This window comes from Aedes albopictus, chromosome 1 (genome assembly GCF_035046485.1).
Source record: "Aedes albopictus strain Foshan chromosome 1, AalbF5, whole genome shotgun sequence".
Taxonomy (NCBI): domain Eukaryota; kingdom Metazoa; phylum Arthropoda; class Insecta; order Diptera; family Culicidae; genus Aedes; species Aedes albopictus.
Genome location: NC_085136.1, coordinates 337063755 through 337080647, shown reverse-complemented (window position 1 = coordinate 337080647; position 16893 = coordinate 337063755). Strand labels below are relative to the sequence as shown.

Here is a 16893-nt window from a genome sequence, read left to right as displayed (position 1 = left end):
CTGGAGGCCTGGATACCTTGAGGAATGCCTAGAGGAATCCTTGAGGGAATCCATTGAGAAATCCCTTGAGGGACCGCTGTGAGAACTCCTGGAGGAATGCCTGGAGAAAAACCTGGAGGGATTCCCATAAAGGAATCCAGGAATTCTTACATGAATAGCCGTAGGAACTCTTGGAGGAATCCCTGAAGGAATTTTGGGAGGAATCTCTGGAGGAATTTCTGGAAGAATTCCTGGATAAAATCCAGGAAGAATTACCGAATTTTTGAAGGAATTCCTGGTGGATTTCCTGGAGAAATTTCTATAGGAATTTCTGAAGGAATTCCTGAAGGAGTCCTTGGAAGAATTCCTGGTTGAAATCCTGGAAAAATACCTGTAGAAATATCTGTAGAAATACCTGGAGGAATTTCTCCAAGAATTCCTTCAGGAATTCCTCCAGGAATACCCACAGGAGTAGCTGTAGTGAGTCAATGAGCGAGTGTGTAAATGAGGGAGTTTATGACTGAATGGTTGAGCTGATAAATGAGGGAGGCAATGAGTGAGTTATTAACTCAGTGAGTGAGTAAGGAAGTGAGTGAGTGTAAGAAAATGAGTGAGCTAGTAAATTAGTGAGTCAGTTAATGATTGAGTTTGTGAGATAGTGAGTTTGAGAGTTAATGAGTAAGAACTTAGTAAATTAGTGAGTTGATAAGTTAAAAAGCAAGTAAGTGATTGAGTGAGTTAGTAAGTGAAATAGTTAATCATTAAGTGTATGAGTGTATGTACAAGTGAGCTAGTAAGTTAGTGAATTACCGAATGAGTGAGCTTGCTAATGTTTGAATGTGTGAGTAAATGAGTAAATTAGTGAGTAAGTGAGGGATATAGTGAGTTAATGAGTAACGTAGTGAAATGACAAAAAATAAGTGAGTAAGCAAGTGAGTCATGTATTGAGTTAGTAAATTAGTGAATTAACAAATGAATGTATGAGCATTAGCATAGATGACCGGACAATTCGTATATGCTACTCCGTGATTGACTAGAATAATCGAAATTGCACAAGGAACCAACAAACAAACAAACAAAGTTTGAGACTAGTTCGCCGCTCTCTATGTGCACCTTCCCCGAATAACACACTTGTAATAGAAGAGTCACGGCGGCGCAGGTTTTTGTTGCGCAGAAGTCACTGTTACCTACTTCTAACAAATAAATACCTACTTGCTAGAAGTAAGTCACATCGACTTATGCGCAACAAAAACCTGCGCCGCCGTTACTCTTCTGTGACAAGTGTGTTACTTGGGTCGAAAATTTCAAACAATATCAAGTCAATAACGGCGTCGGCCACGTCCTTACGGTCGTCTAGGAAGGGAAAGGAATGTTAGTATGATCACAGAGAACAGACGTCTATCTTCGCTTTCTACCTTGTGTAAAACTTTGTAACGGTCATATCAGAGTATGTGGTTATGCTCCCGTTGCGCGGCGCTAGCGTCCCATCATTTACATTGTTGTGTTGTCATATTTGTTTCCAGTGCTCGCCGTTTTTGGACGTTTGGCGCTCGTGTCGCTTTGTGGGCTAGTGTATTTCAACGATGAACACTGCCATCGTGGGGTAAAATCGACTTTATATGTGGGGCAGTCTCCGTTGGTGGCGTTGAGGTACACTTAAATCTTTTACACACGATTTCGACGTATTTTTGTTCGATCTTAAATGTCTGTTCTCTGTGGATGTAGTGATTTGAAATATTAATTAGTGTAGTGAGTGAGTTGGTAAGTGAGTGAGTAGACGAGTGAATGTGTAAGTGAGCTGCACGGTCAGTTGCCTGCCTGACAATAAGTGAATGAATGTGTGAGTAAATGAGTGAGCTAGTAAGTGTTGTGGTAAGGAAATAATTTGATGAGTGATGTAAATACTCAATAACTCATAGAAGGAATCACCCAACGGGGAACTTTGAAACTCTTACCCGCTTGCGACTCCACCGTTGGAACTGATGTTTGCTCCGGCCGAGTGTTTCCACCGAACTGGCGCCAACCACTGAGATGTGTTGCAAACATAATCAACTTGTCTGTCTGGCCTGACAGGCAGCAAAGATAAGGCGGGTATGCACCATATAATAAAGGACAAGCTTGGTACACACCTCACATTCTCCTTCTTCTCTAAAAAAAAGCATTCTACACTAAAATGTGGTTTTCTCGGTAAATATTTACTCAGATTTCCAGCTTTGTTAAAAACACCATCAAAAATAACGATACATAACGCCGTTGTCAAAGTAAACAACGCTATAAAAACTGGTGTTCTGAAATTTCTTCGAATTGCGATACACAGAATTGTTCTAAGTTATTTATGATTGTTCTAAACATCTCAATGTGTTGTACTGGATTCAGAAAACGCATTTTATTGTTCCATTATTCTGCAAATACATATAATACTTTTTCAATATCTTTCAAATAGCATCGTCTTTGCTCTTTGCAGCATCGATTATCCTTTCCATCGGCCTTCTTACTCATCCATCTAATAAAACAGTTGCATCCAAGGTTGCATCCTATTTCCCCTAATTTACTTCAAATCCGAAACATTCAAACCATGGTTGCAACTATCTTCACAGCTAGTCGCGTTCGGTAATTTTTACCGAAATCTCAACAGCTGAAAGTTCGGTAATGGTTTTTTACCGAAATTCTGCAAAAAATACCAAATTTCGGTAAAATGTTTTCGTTTATCTGTCAAATTTTAACGAAGTTCGGTAAACGTCACCGAATTTCTCCGGTAAAAAACTTAACGGTTGAGATTTCGGTAAAATATTACCGAATTCGGTGATTTTTTCTAAGTGTGTTTTTTATGTATACCGTCTTACCCCTCTGGTTCGACACGTTTTAATGCGACACTTTTTAATTCGTACCCCGCTCATACGACACATGTCGAATTAAAAGCGATGTACACTGTAAATGCAAAACAGTTTGATATTGCGCTTATACTCGCACCCGCAGCAACTCCTCTTGCAGCCGCAAATTTCGGAAGTTCTGAATTGGTGCTATTCAACACCCAAACCGCCTGAAGACCAACCGGAACCAACTGAGGATGGCAACAATCGTAGAAAGAACGAGCTTTTCATTCGTGCCACAGCAATATTTGATGAAATTATGTTTCATAACAAATCCGGAAATCAAAACAAAAACAAAAATAGAATTGCCAAATTTCAATGAGCATGGTGGTGTAGGGTGACCAGTTTGTCGAATTAAAAGTATACCCCGGTTATACGACAACAGTCGGTGTCGTATTAGCGGGGTAATACGGTAGGAAGCATATCGAGTGGAAGCAAAAAGACATTTTCAATGTTATATTAACATGGGCACTTTCATCCAAGTTGTGATCTTTCCGTCTCTATGCAAAAATGTACGAATTCAAATCGACAGCCTTGTATGGAAATCGAAAAAAAACCGCTCTACTGTATTTTTCCCTTCACGTTTTCCAACTCAGAGCATGATTCAACATTAAAAATTATCATCTACTGACCGAGTTCAAAAAATACTGTTAACTAGTGTAATCTTTACAAGCATTCATTACTCGATCGATTAACAGAGACTAGAGTAAGGTTTCGCCTTAACCACCAAAACCACATGCTCACTCTCGCAGATTTTGACGCGCTTGCACTTACGGATTTCCTGGCAGCATAAAACCGTGATCGTCTGCACGACGCGATGTCGAGCTTCTTCTTATTTCTGGCCTGCCGACACCGTTCGGCAGCAGTTGTAGTTTAACGTTCTATTTCTAGCACTAACCCTAAACACGGACGGTCAGGGAGACATCTACATACACTTGGCACCCTACATCTCGAACCCATCAACACATGGGCATGACGCCGCTGTTTGAACTGTCAAATATACTGTTTAACCTTTTTCTGACAGCTCTGGATGTTACATATAGGTCTTCACATCTATAGGCATATCAAGCTATCACATTCAGTTCAATATCATGCACAAACGTATGTTTAGAGTTTCATACTGATCGGACACCCTCGTTTATTCAATAAATTTTCAGAAGTCATGCCGTCAGCTCGGATCTACAGTAATCATTAACCCTTTATAAGGCCGAGAAAACTAGAAGAGCTGTCATCGCATACTATTATGCAAATGATTATATACATGATTACATGTACAAAACAATTTTTGTTTGAAAGAAACTCTCAAAAATCTAGGTGGCAATATAGTTGCCACTGCCCGTTTAGGCCAAAAACGCTGGTGGCAATATAGTTGCCACTGCCCGTTAACCCCAAAAACGAGCTTTTGAGGAGGCAATATAGTTGCCACTGCCCGTTTAGGCCACCAGCGCTGGTGGCAATATTCTTGCCACTGCCCGTTTAGGGTACTTTTCTTCTTTTGACTTCGACAAAAAGCCGGAAAAGAGATTTTAAAGTGGATTGGGGCTTAACCCATAATATAAACTGTGTAGTTCAGCTCATGTCAACCCAGAATTTGATTATTTCTTAAAATATTTACCAAATCTATAATTTGACAATAAGTTTGAGCTAATTTTCTTCACGCGGTCAAAATTAGCCATTTTTGAGACTACAAATGGCTCCTAAATTGTTTTTAAAGCTTTGTTTAGTACCAAAAAAATACCAGGCGTTGTTAGTAGTCCCAATTTTGCGTAACCAAAAAAAAAGTTCAAAATTAATTGTTATAAAACAGAAAAAAATACAAACAGTAGGTGGCAATATAGTTGCCACTGCCTTATAAAGGGTTAAAGCTAATATAATAACAATTTTTGGCATCATCTGTTTTTTTTGTGATCATCATCATCATCATCTGTTTGCCTGTGATCAACATCACATCATCTGTTTGTCTGTGATTTACATCACACATCTGTTTGTCTGTGGTCATCATCACTTCGATCATTGTGATCATCATCATTTCGAACATCAGTCACTGCTACATACTACGATTACCGGCCTCTACCGGCACAAATGCAGCTGCTATCTTGCCATTCAGGATGGTTTTCATTACCTGCCCTGTGTTTACGTTCTACCGACCGAGCCTTCACAACGGGCTCCAGCAGTTTCCGTTACTGCTCAGTTATTTTGAAAGCTTAATTTTCAATTGAGATGGTTTTCCTTACTCATCTCTGAAGTGGTCTTCTTTACACACTTCATGGAGTAGTTTTCTTTACTACTCTGAGACGGTTTCCATTACACGTCTGTGGAAAGCGGTTTTCACTACACACTTCCCGCAAGCAGTCTTCATTACATACTTGCTAACTGGTGGTTTACATTACGCACCTCACCAAAAAAAACTTTTTGTTGTGATTTCCCACGGTGAGTGATTCCTCCTATTTCTTCTGATTTGTTTATGACCAGCAGCTGGTCAAAAATGCTCCTGGCAGGATCGCCAATATAAATACTCAATAACTCATAGAAGGAATCACCCAACGGGGAACTTTGAAACTCTTACCCGCTTGCGACTCCACCGTTGGAACTGATGTTTGCTCCGGCCGAGTGTTTCCACCGAACTGGCGCCAACCACTGAGATGTGTTGCAAACATAATCAACTTGTCTGTCTGGCCTGACAGGCAGCAAAGATAAGGCGGGTATGCACCATATAATAAAGGACAAGCTTGGTACACACCTCACAAGTGAGTGATCACGTGAGCATGTGAGTAAATGAATAAGTGAGTGAGCTCATTAGTGAATGAGTCAGTGAGCGAATTAGTAACTAAGCGTTTGTGTGCGTAAATGACAATAAATAAGGATGGCATTTGAGGTAATTGAAAAAAGTTTACGAATAAAAAATATAGGTAGGAGATGCTGTAACAGAGTAAATATCCCCACCCATGCCAACTAATGCATAGCATAGCATTAGTATAGCCTGGTTCAAAGCGTTCAAACCTCGTACTAGTGTTCTTTCCGTAGACATCAATGAAACGAAGAAGCATGAAACAATGTCTGCTGAGATCGGTTGACAGAGAGTGGATCTCATCCGTTCAAACTCTCTGATCCCAGTTGCTGCCAACGACAGCATTGTGCTCATTGGTATAGTGAAAAAAAACGACTTCACTTACGACATCACTTTCTTGCCAACTCACTCACTTTTGAACCCTCTCACTTACCAATACACTTTATCGCCAACGTGCCTCTTGAGCCGACCTACTGATAACCGCTAATTCACTCACTCACAAACTCACCTAACAAAATTCACTCATCAAGTCACTTGGTGTTTAATTATCTAATTCATCAGATTATTCTTCATCTTACTAAGCCACTTATTCAAAAACTACTCACCTACCTGTTCACAAACCAGCTCACTTTTGCTTGAACTCATTTTCTCACCAACTTTACCACTAGGTAAGGAGGTAAGAGGGTAAGCTTACAACATTTACTCGCTTATCAACTAGCTCACTTAGTGATCAACCTACTCACTCCACTTCTCAAACTACTTATTCACCAACTCATCTTCATATCAATTCACTCACTCACTCACTAATTTACACGCCAACCCAACTCAGACGTTTTTCCACTCTCTAACTTATCTACTCACTCACTCATCAACTCAATAACTCACTCCACTCACAGAAAAACTATCTTATTCATCAACAGCTCTCTCATGAACTGGGGTTTGTTGAAAAGTCTCAGCGTCTTCAAATACGTGTAATCAGTTTTGTACCTATTTAGCGTCTGTCTTTCCTATTTTTTTTGTTACTTTCGTAAGACAATTGAATGAATATGTGAGTAAAAATCTATTCACTCACCCACCAACTCACGGTATTGTTTGAATTTGCACAATAAAAAATAGCTACTTTAAAACCGAAAAGATTTATCATGGGCACTTTTAACACACAATTTCGGGTAGTTTATTCGATGAAAAAAAATGAAAAGTTTTGTAACACAACTTTTCCATGCGAGAAAATGTTTTCTTATGTTCTGCACATCTCAAGAGTTTATTTTAAATTTGGTCTTATTTGTCATTTTGTCATTTTTGCATCGGCCTCGTCATTTGAGCTACATGGTTATCGGGCCCATATAGCCGAGGCGGTAAACGCACGGGTATTCAGGCATGACCATGCTGAGGGTGACGGGTTCGATTCCCGGTCGGTCCAGGATCTTTTCGTAAAGGAAATTTCCTTGACTTCCTTGGGCATAGAGTATCTTCGTGCCTGCCGCACAATATACACATGCAAAAATGGTCATTGGCAGAGGAAGCTCTCAGTTAAAAACTGTGGAAGTGCTCATAGAACACTAAGCTGAGAAGCAGGCTTTGTCCCAGTGAGGACGTTACGCCAAGAAGAGAGAGAGAGAGAGAGAGAGAGAGAGAGAGAGAGAGAGAGAGAGAGAGAGAGAGAGAGAGAGAGAGAGAGAGAGAGAGAGAGAGAGAGAGAGAGAGAGAGAGAGAGAGAGAGAGAGAGAGAGAGAGAGAGAGAGAGAGAGAGAGAGAGAGAGAGAGAGAGAGAGGTTTTTCGGGAGCATGTCCTTATACCATATTAAATCCCACATTGTTGAGCCTACGATACCGTATAGTGGCCATTGCCAGCCATGGCCCCACGGGAAGCCTGATCCGAAATCACAGTTACAAAGTCAATTGGTGATTTGTTGTTGCATGAAGAAGAAAAAGAAGAAGAATGATGGTGTTTTGAAAAAATCCTATCCCTATAACACAGGGGAAGATTTTAAAATGCCTCTATAAAATCTAAAACAAAATCTAATCAAAAACGGTTTGATGTACGGTGTTAGACTTTGGACGGACTACATATTGAACGTAATTTAAATTTATCATTTTTTTCTTGATAAGGTACTTAATTTGTAGTTCGTTCAAAGTCTAACACCGTACATCAAACCGTTTTTAATTAGATTTTGTTTTAGATTTTATAGAGGCATTTTAAAATCTTCCCCTGTGTTATAGGGATAGGATTTTTTCAAAACACCATCATTCTTCTTCTTCTTCTTCTTCTTCTTCATGCAACAACAAATCACCAATACGTTTTATGATCGCAGGCTGGTCAGATACTATTTGCTGAAGCAATTTTAGAATGATTGATACCGTAAACCGGGGTGAAATTGATCATTTGGGTACTACATTGTAATTGCATACCAGGAACTTCTAAGCGTCGCAATGATCTTAAACTTCTTACCTCATCTAGTTCATAGATGTCTAGAGATGAGTTTAGACTTTTATTTGTTTAGAAAAAAGTTAGTTTTGCCTTATTTTTTTTAGGAATTTGCAATGTATTTCTCACTTAGCTGAAATCATTACTTCTAAACAATTGATTGCCACTAGGACTTCCCGTATTTTTTTTTTGTTTTAACATTTTTGTGGAGCCTTGGTTAAAAAGTTATGAAGCTATTCTGAATATGAATAAGTTAAAAAAAGTTCTTATTTGACGAAAAGTCATTTATTTTAACAAAAATCACTTATTTCAAAGGCAATTGCCTACCTGTAGGCGTTAAGGGGGAAATTTTAAAATTCAATTTTGCATTTTAAGTGTCAAATACACTAGTTGTAAGAGTTTTGACGCGTTATTCGGGTTTACAAAAGCAAAACTAAGTGGGTAAGGATTTTTATCTTTTTACCGATGCTTAATTGTATACTGATAAATTTCGCCCCAAAGTGGCATCCTCAAATTTTTGATTTTTGAATTAATTTAACTAAAAGTTTAAACTTGTTGAACAAAATTTTGTCACATGGTTTCATGGAGATCCACTGGGTACTGATTTTACAGCAATTCTTTTGGCAATATTTGAATTGTCACTAATGTTATCTGCAAAAGTTGTTTAATTGAAGGAGTTTATGAGTGAATAGTTTAGTTGATAAATGAGGGAGGTAATGAGTGAGTTATTGACTTAGTGAGTAAGTGAGTGAGGTAAGAAAATAAGTGAGCTAGTAAATTAGTGAATAAGTGAGTTAATGAGTGAGTTTGTGTGATTTTGAGAGTTGTGAGTAAATAAATTAGCATATGAGTGAGTGAGCGAGAGAGCTATAGCTCATAGTTAGTGAACTAGTGAGCTTGTTAGTGAATAAGTGAGTAAAAGTGTGAACTAGTGTGCAAGTGACTGAATCTGTTAATGAGTGAGCCTGTAAGTTGGTAAATGAGTGAGTTAATAAGTAAGTGAGGGACGTTGTGAGTTAGTGAGTAGACAAGTAAATTAGTGGATTAGTAAGGGAATGTATGGATAAAAAAATAAGTGAATGAGTGAGTTGGTGAGTGATGTAGTGCATTGTAATATTGATTAGCTAATGAGTTAATAAGTAAGTGAGCAGATGAGTTAATGAGTGAGTTAGTGAGTGCTGTGATGAGTTAATAATTTAATGAGTGAGTGAGTTGGTAAGTGAGTGAGCACGTGAGCGATTGAGTTAATTAGTTTAGTTTAGTGATTGAGTTAGTCAGTGAGTTAATTAGTGACTAAGCCTTTGTGTGCGTAAATGATAATTAATGAGGATGGCATTTGTAATTGAAAAAAGTTTACGAATAAAAACATATGGATGCTGTAACAGGGTAAAGATCCCCATGTCATCCAACGCAATTTTGCAATGCGTTAGCTGGCATAACTTGAATCAAAGCTTTCAAACCTCGGATCTGACGAGTAGTTGTTCTTTCCGTAGACATTAATGAAACGGTGCAGCATAAAACAATGTCTGTTGAGATCGGTTGACAGAGAGTGGGTACCATCTATTTAAACGTTCTGACACCAGTTGCTGAAAACGACGACATTGTGCTTGTTGGTACGGTGAAAAGAAGGTTTCATCAGTGTGATGTATATCACCCTTAAAACTATCAACTGCACTAGCAGATTCAAATGTGTATTCATTGTAGGACCTATTGTTAAGTTTAGAACAAACACTCTTTTCATGACTATGAATAAATAGCTTCACGAGCAAAGACTTGTCCTTGTATTAGCATCTACTGCTAAACCAGACACACCAAATCTTATCCTTTACCAACTTGAAAGTTCTTTCAAGTTTGAACCGTAAGATCTTTCAAAGTTCAAAACACAATATATAAAAATTAGGAATGTTGTAAGCTAACTTCTTTTATACATATGAAGTAGATTATATACAGCAAGCCGCTCACTTACGACATTATTTACTTGCCAACTCATTCACTTTTGAACCTCCTCACTTACTAATCAGAACACCTAACCGCCAAACCGTTAACTCACAAACACAACTAACAAAATTCACTCATTCACTTATTAAGTCATTTGGTGGTTAATTATCTAATTCAACAGCTTACTGACTTTCTTACTAAGACACTCATTCAAAAACTTACTCACCAACTCACTTACTCATCAACCTGTTCACAAAGCAGCTCACTTTTCCTTAAACTCATTTACCCAACAACTTTGTCACTAACATACAACCACAGACAAACAGATGTAACACTCTGAACATTTTCTTATTCAAATCATAGTCACGGAAACATGTTCGCCCAATGCTAAAACAACTAAGTTTGGCTGACTATTAACTAGGTGGCGATAGTAGGCAAACGTCAAACTCAAACAAAAAAGATGCGAGCGCCAGGGGTTACCACTTGGCCAAATATCATTTTTTTAAAAATAGACTGTTAAATCGTTGTACGATGGGAATTATTCACCAACTCACCCTTATATCAACTCACTCACTAATTCACACGACAACTCACATGTGTTTTCACTCACTAACTTACCAACTCAATCGCTATCAACTTAATAACTTATTCCACTCACAGATAAACTAGTTCCAACTCACTATCTTATTCATAGACAGCTTTCTCACGATCTGGCTTTTGTCGAAAAGTGTCGGCGTTTGTTTTTCGTTGTGATATTAAAACAAATGTGTTTCCAAAAAAGTTGCCGAAGAGATTTCCTAGAAATCTCTATGGGAATTGACAAAGCATGTCCTAAAAATGGTATGCAAGCATAAGATTTCCAAGCATAAGAAATCGAAAAAAGATTCCATAGCATGTCAATTTCTTGATTTTGCTTTGGCTGACCAAGCAAGCCATGTAGGAAATTACACTGTTGAAAATGCTTTGACATCCATGTGCACAACAGAACATGTGTTCGATGAACAAATTGAGATTTGAATTATGAAAAGAAATCCACGTACTCCGGTGAGACTCGAACTCACGACTCCCAATTCGCTAGACGGGCGCTTCTATTCCTTCAAGCTACGGAGTCACTCGACTATCTCCGTCGCCAGCAGGCCTAGAACTGAACTCGATTCCACAGTCGCTCATGGTTATTTTCTTTTCACAATCCAAACCAGAAGATAACCATGTGCGACTGAGGAATCGAGTTCAGTTCTAGGCCTGCTGAGGAATCCAGGTCCACAGGAATTACAGAACGATTTTCAAAAGACAATTCCAGAGAATTTCCGAAGGAATTCCAAAGAAACAATTCATTTAAACAACTTTCAAAGAATTTTGTCGAAGTAGTTCGCAAACAAACTGTCAAAAGAATTACGCAAGAAGTTTTCAAAGTAATTACCATGTGATTTTCCAAAGACATTCCCGAAAAAGTATCAAAAGTGGTAAACGAAGAAATTTTTCAAAGGGTTGAAGAAGAAATTCCTCGCAAAAAATCGAAACAAGTTGCAAAGAATTTCCAAAAATATTCCCAAACTCCCAACTGTCACAGGAATACTTTAGACATTCTTAAAGATGTCATGACAATTGATGAAAGAATTTACAAAAAAATAGCTGAAAGCTGAAGAATTTGGAAGGGTTTTTCCGAAAGAATCCTCGAAGAAATTAACGAAAGAATTCCAAACGAAGAAATTCCCGAATAAATTTCCTGAAGGAATTCCTGGAGAAATTTCAGGAAGAATTCTTGGAGGAATCCCTGGATGAATTCCTTGAGGAATTCCGGGAAAAATCCCTAGAGAAATCACTGGAGAAATATCTGAAGAAATCTCTTAAGGACAAACGTCTTGAAATCCCGCAACAAAAGTGCATCAGAACTTCAGACGCACAAATCTCAAGGAGCAAGCTTTAAACAACAGTGCATTTTATTATTCTGTTCTTGCTCACTTGCAATAAGCTTAAAATGAGAAGCTCAGGTGCGCTGATTTTGTTTACGAAGAGATTTGTGCCCTCGAAATCGTGAGTAGGTGCCAAAGTCGGCCATTGTGGCGGCCATTTTGGGATTCTAACAAGTCTGTCCTTAAGGAATTTCCGGAAGAATTCCTGGATAAATCGTTGGAGAAATTTCTGGAGGAATTCCTGGTAGAGCCACTGGAGGAATCTTGGAGGAATACCTGGAGGAATTCCCAGAGGAATCCCTGAAACAATTTCTGGAGAAATCGCAGGAGGATTTACTGAAGGAATTGCTGGAGCAATTCCTGGAAGAATTCCTTGTTGAATTCCTTGGGCCTTGAGAAATTCCTGGAGAAATAGCTGTAGGAATATCTGGGGGAATTCTTGTATAAATTATTGGAGGAATTCCTGGAGGAGTCCCTGGAGGAGTCCTGGATGAAATCCTGGAGGAACTGCCTGACGGAATCCCTGAAGTAATTCCTCAGAATATATTTGGAAGAATTGCTGGAAAAAATCCCAGGGGAATCCCTGGTGGAATTCCTGAAGGAATTTTTGGATGCATTCTAGGAAGTCTCCCTGGAGGAATTTCTGAAGGAATTCATGAAAAGCTGAGAAGCAGGCTTTGTCCCAGTGAGGACGTTACGCCAAGAAGAGAGAGAGAGAGAGAGAGGAATTGCTGCATAAAGACTTGGAGGAATAACTGAAGGAGTACCAGGGGAAGTCCTTGGAGGAATTCCTGAATAACATCCTGGATGGAATGCCTGGAGGAATGCCTGGAGGAATGCCTGTAGAAATCCCTAGAGGAATTTCTGGAGAACTCCTGAAGGAATGCCTATAGATATTACAAAAGAAATTCCTGAAGGAATTCCTTCATCAATCACTAGCCTGTAGGAATTCTTGTAGGAATCTCTAGAGAAATACTTGGAGGAAATTTTGGATGAATTTCTGGAGGAGTCCCTGGAGAAATTGTTGTATCAATATCTGGAAAATTTCTGCATTAATTCTTGTAGGATTTTCCCAATGAGTCCCTGAAGGAGGCCTTGGAGGAATTTCTGGATGAAATCCAGAAATGCCAGGAATCCCTAGAGGAATTTATGGAGGAACTTCTGGACAAATGCCTGAAAAAATACCTGTAGGTATTTCTAGAGAAATTCCTGGAGGAATCCCTTCAGCAATTTCTAGAGGATTCTCTAGGAATTCTTGTAGAAAACTCTAGAAGAATTCATGACGAAATCTGTAGAGAAATCTCTAGAGAAATCCCTGCAGGGATTCCTTATGGAATTCCTGGAGGAATCTCTGGAGAAATTCCAAGAAAAATCTCTAGAGGAATTCCTGGAAGAATCCCTGCAGAAACTCCCAGAGGAATCCATAGAAGAATTCTTGAAGAAAACACTGGAGGAATTCCTGAGGGAATCCCAGCAAGATTTACTGAAGAAATATCAGGAGGAAGTACTGAAGAAACCGTAGAAGGAATTCTTGGAGAAATCCTGGAACTTCTGGAGGAATCCTTGTAGCAGTTCCTGAAGGAATCCTTGAAAGAATTACTGAAGAAACGCCAGAGAAATCCCGGGAGCAATCCTAAAAGGAATTCCTAAGAAATCGCAGAAAACAGTTCCTGGAGGAGTTCTTAAAAAAAAATCCAGGAGGAATCCTGCAGGAATCCCAAAACGAGTTCCTGGAGGAATGCTTGGAGGAATTTTTAGAATAATCTTTGGAGTTGTTCCTGGAAGAACCATAAAAGGAATTCTTGTAAGAATATCTGGAAGAATTCATGAAGAAACCCCATGAAGAATCCTGGAAACAATGTCATGAGGAATTCCCTAAGAAACCAGAAGATTTTTTTTAACTAGTTCTTGGAAGAATTTATGTAGGAATCCTTGGAAAAAAATCTGAATGAATCTGCAGTAATTTCTGGACGAAGAAATTGGAGGAATTGAAGGAATCCTTGGATGGAAAGGAGTTTTTGTACAAAATGTTAAAGGAATTCCTGGATTAGTTTTTGAATAATCTGTGGTAAAATTTAAAATTGTCTGAAAGAATTCCTGGAAGAAATTCCTACAGAAATACTGCGAATAATTCCAGAAGCAATTATTAGAGCAATCCCTAGCAGAATTCTTGAAGGAATTCATGGAGAAATTCCTAAAGAAATCTCTGAAGGAATACCTGAAGAAATACTTAAAAGGATCTCTGGTGAAATTCCTATCGGAATCATTGGAAAATTTCCTGAAACAAATGTCGGAAAAAGCACTTGGACAATCACTGGAGGAACCTCTAAAGATATCTCAAGAGAAATTCCCGGAGGAATGTCTGGTGAAAGCTCTAGATGAACTATTTAATGAAGTAACCTCTGGATGAATCCATGCTGGAATCACTGAAAGAAGATATGGGGAAAATCCTGAAGGAATTCGTCGATGCATCATTGCAAAACTTTCTGTGAAAATTTCTGAAGGTCGTCGGAAGTATTATTGGAACAAGCTCTGAAACATATAAGTTGAAATGTTATACTTACGATATTAAAAGTTCTACTGAATGAAAACTTCGGCTAGGTCTATAGATCAGCACGTACCGCACGTACTCATTCCACGTGGATGGATAAAACTCATCTAAAACTTTTCATCGCGTTGAAAATGACCTCTGCTTTATCCAAACATCATTCATGTCACATTACCGTTGTCGCTCGCGATTAATTAGCAGCTAACGTTGCGTGACTGACTGACCATCAACCTTCCCCTAAACCTATTTCCCTATTTCGACCATCAACAGCAATAACACGTGAACTTTTCTCTTGCAGCCGGAAATCGCAGTACGCCATGGCTATTGGGCCGAGTCGCACACGATCAAAACAGCCGACGGCTATCTGCTCACGTTGCATCGGATTCCATGCGGTCGGGTTGGCTGCGCTGGTTCTACCGGTGGCAAGGGTGCCGGCCAACCGGTGTTCCTCCAGCATGGGCTGCTGTCCAGTTCGGCCGATTGGTTGTTGAGCGGTCCGGAGAAGGCGTTGGCTTTCATCTTGGCTGACGCCGGGTATGATGTATGGCTGGGGAATGCCCGCGGTAACACCTACTCGAGGAAGCACGTGTCGATGAGCAGCGATGAGACGGCTTTCTGGGACTTTAGTTGGCACGAGATGGCCCTGTATGACATTCCGGCGGAGATTGACTTCGTGTATGGGATGAGAGGTGTGTGTTAACTCCTCGCGTAGATATGTATACTTCTTAATAGTGGACATTCCTTCTCATCCACAGAACTTGAGCAAAACGACACCCGGCGGAATCTGCTGTACGTCGGACACTCGATGGGTACGACAATGGCGTTCGTAATGCTGGCCAGCAAACCGGAGTACAACGACAAAATCCAGGCGGTGTTTGCCATGGCGCCGGTGGCTTTCATGGGCCACGTGAAGAGTCCCATCCGACTGCTGGCCCCCTTCTCGCACGACATTGAGGTAAGTTCGCTGATGCGTTGAAGGTCACATCCCTCAGGAAACTCATCTTCTCGCTCATTGTCGCCCATTGCAAACGCCGCTCGCCCAGATGGCGCTAAACCAGTTCCCCACTCTTCATGTTCCCAATTGGGTAGACGGGGTCGCGACCGACATCCTCAAGCGATGGTCGTTGCGTCTGTTGGTGAGTTTTGTCCAAGTTCCGTTGTCGCTCCAGCGACACCCTTCGTTTAACACAACCCTGTACATAGAACAACCGCTGTCGATACGCTCTAATCAACGCTGCTTCACCTCTTCTCCTCAATTGGGATCAGGAAGACTTTTCGGTTATTGGAAGGAAACCCCCCTTCATCACATCTCTCAATAACACACCTCCACTCTCCTAGATGATCCTGAAGTTCTTCGGAGGCAACGAGTTCATGCCGCAGAACAAAATCATCCGCTACCTGGCCAAATACGGCTGTGAGCTGACGGAAGCCGAGAAGTATATCTGCGAGAATACCGTATTCGTGCTGTGCGGGTTCGACAAGGAGCAATACAACGCCACGCTGATGCCGGTGATATTCGGACATACCCCGGCGGGAACTTCGACCAAGACGGTGGTCCACTACGCCCAGGAGATCCACGACAGCGGGAATTTCCAGCAGTTCGACTACGGTGAGACGGAGAATCAACGACGCTACGGTCAGGCACTCCCCCCGAGCTACAATCTGGACCAGATCACCACTCCGGTTGCGCTGTTCTACGCCAACAACGATTGGCTGGCGGGACCGGTGGATGTGGCCAATCTGTTCAACCGGCTGACGAAGACGTCGATCGGTATGTTCAAGGTGCCGAACGACAACTTCAATCACGTGGATTTCCTGTGGGGCAACGACGCTCCGGAAGTGGTCTACAAGCAGCTGCTGATGCTGATGAAGAGGTACAAATAGGGTAGTAGAAGTAATATATGCTGGTAAGAAGGTTTGAGGATCGAGAACCGCATTTAAATTCCTAGTGGCATTTATACTCCTTAACATGACAAATTCGATGCTTTAATATTTTGTTACATTTTTTTAGGCGATAGAGTAGTTGAACTCCAGATGACAAGGAGTTTTATACATGCTTATTATATACATACACTTATTTGTAGACACCGAAGACTAGTTATTTCATCCGAATGTCCTTGTCGAAATATTTATAGTTATGTTTTGTTGTAATCCTCAGTTAGCATTAGCATTAGCATTAAGCAAGTCGTACAAATTCGTAGCTGGTACAGCCCTAGATCACTATAATGAGAATTGTTCAATACACCAACAAAGCTAGCCATGAAAATGTTTGCCATTTTGACAGACCACACACATGTACACAAAAGACGGATCATGTATTCCTATGTATTCTACTCTATCGTTCTTGTTGCGCGCTTTTCATGCTTATGTTACATCTGTCAAAATGACCTGAGAGTTGTCAGTGATTTTGAGGTTAGGTCCGTTGGTGTAAT

General features: G+C 40.2%; 1 protein-coding gene across 3 annotated transcripts in view; it reads left to right on the top strand.

Annotated features, from left to right (window-relative positions):
- The window catches only part of LOC109412833 (lipase 3), a 33478-nt gene extending 16932 nt beyond the window's left edge, over window positions 1-16546 (top strand). For all 3 annotated transcript variants that reach the window (XM_029851893.2, XM_062847451.1, XM_029851894.2), the window contains 4 exons: window positions 14760-15150; window positions 15217-15416; window positions 15505-15597; window positions 15800-16546. In XM_029851893.2, coding sequence (XP_029707753.2) covers window positions 14760-15150; window positions 15217-15416; window positions 15505-15597; window positions 15800-16345 — 1230 coding nt within the window. In that variant the 3' untranslated portion in view covers window positions 16346-16546. The remainder of the gene's footprint in view (window positions 1-14759; window positions 15151-15216; window positions 15417-15504; window positions 15598-15799) is intronic.
- Window positions 16547-16893: the final 347 nt, after the last annotated feature.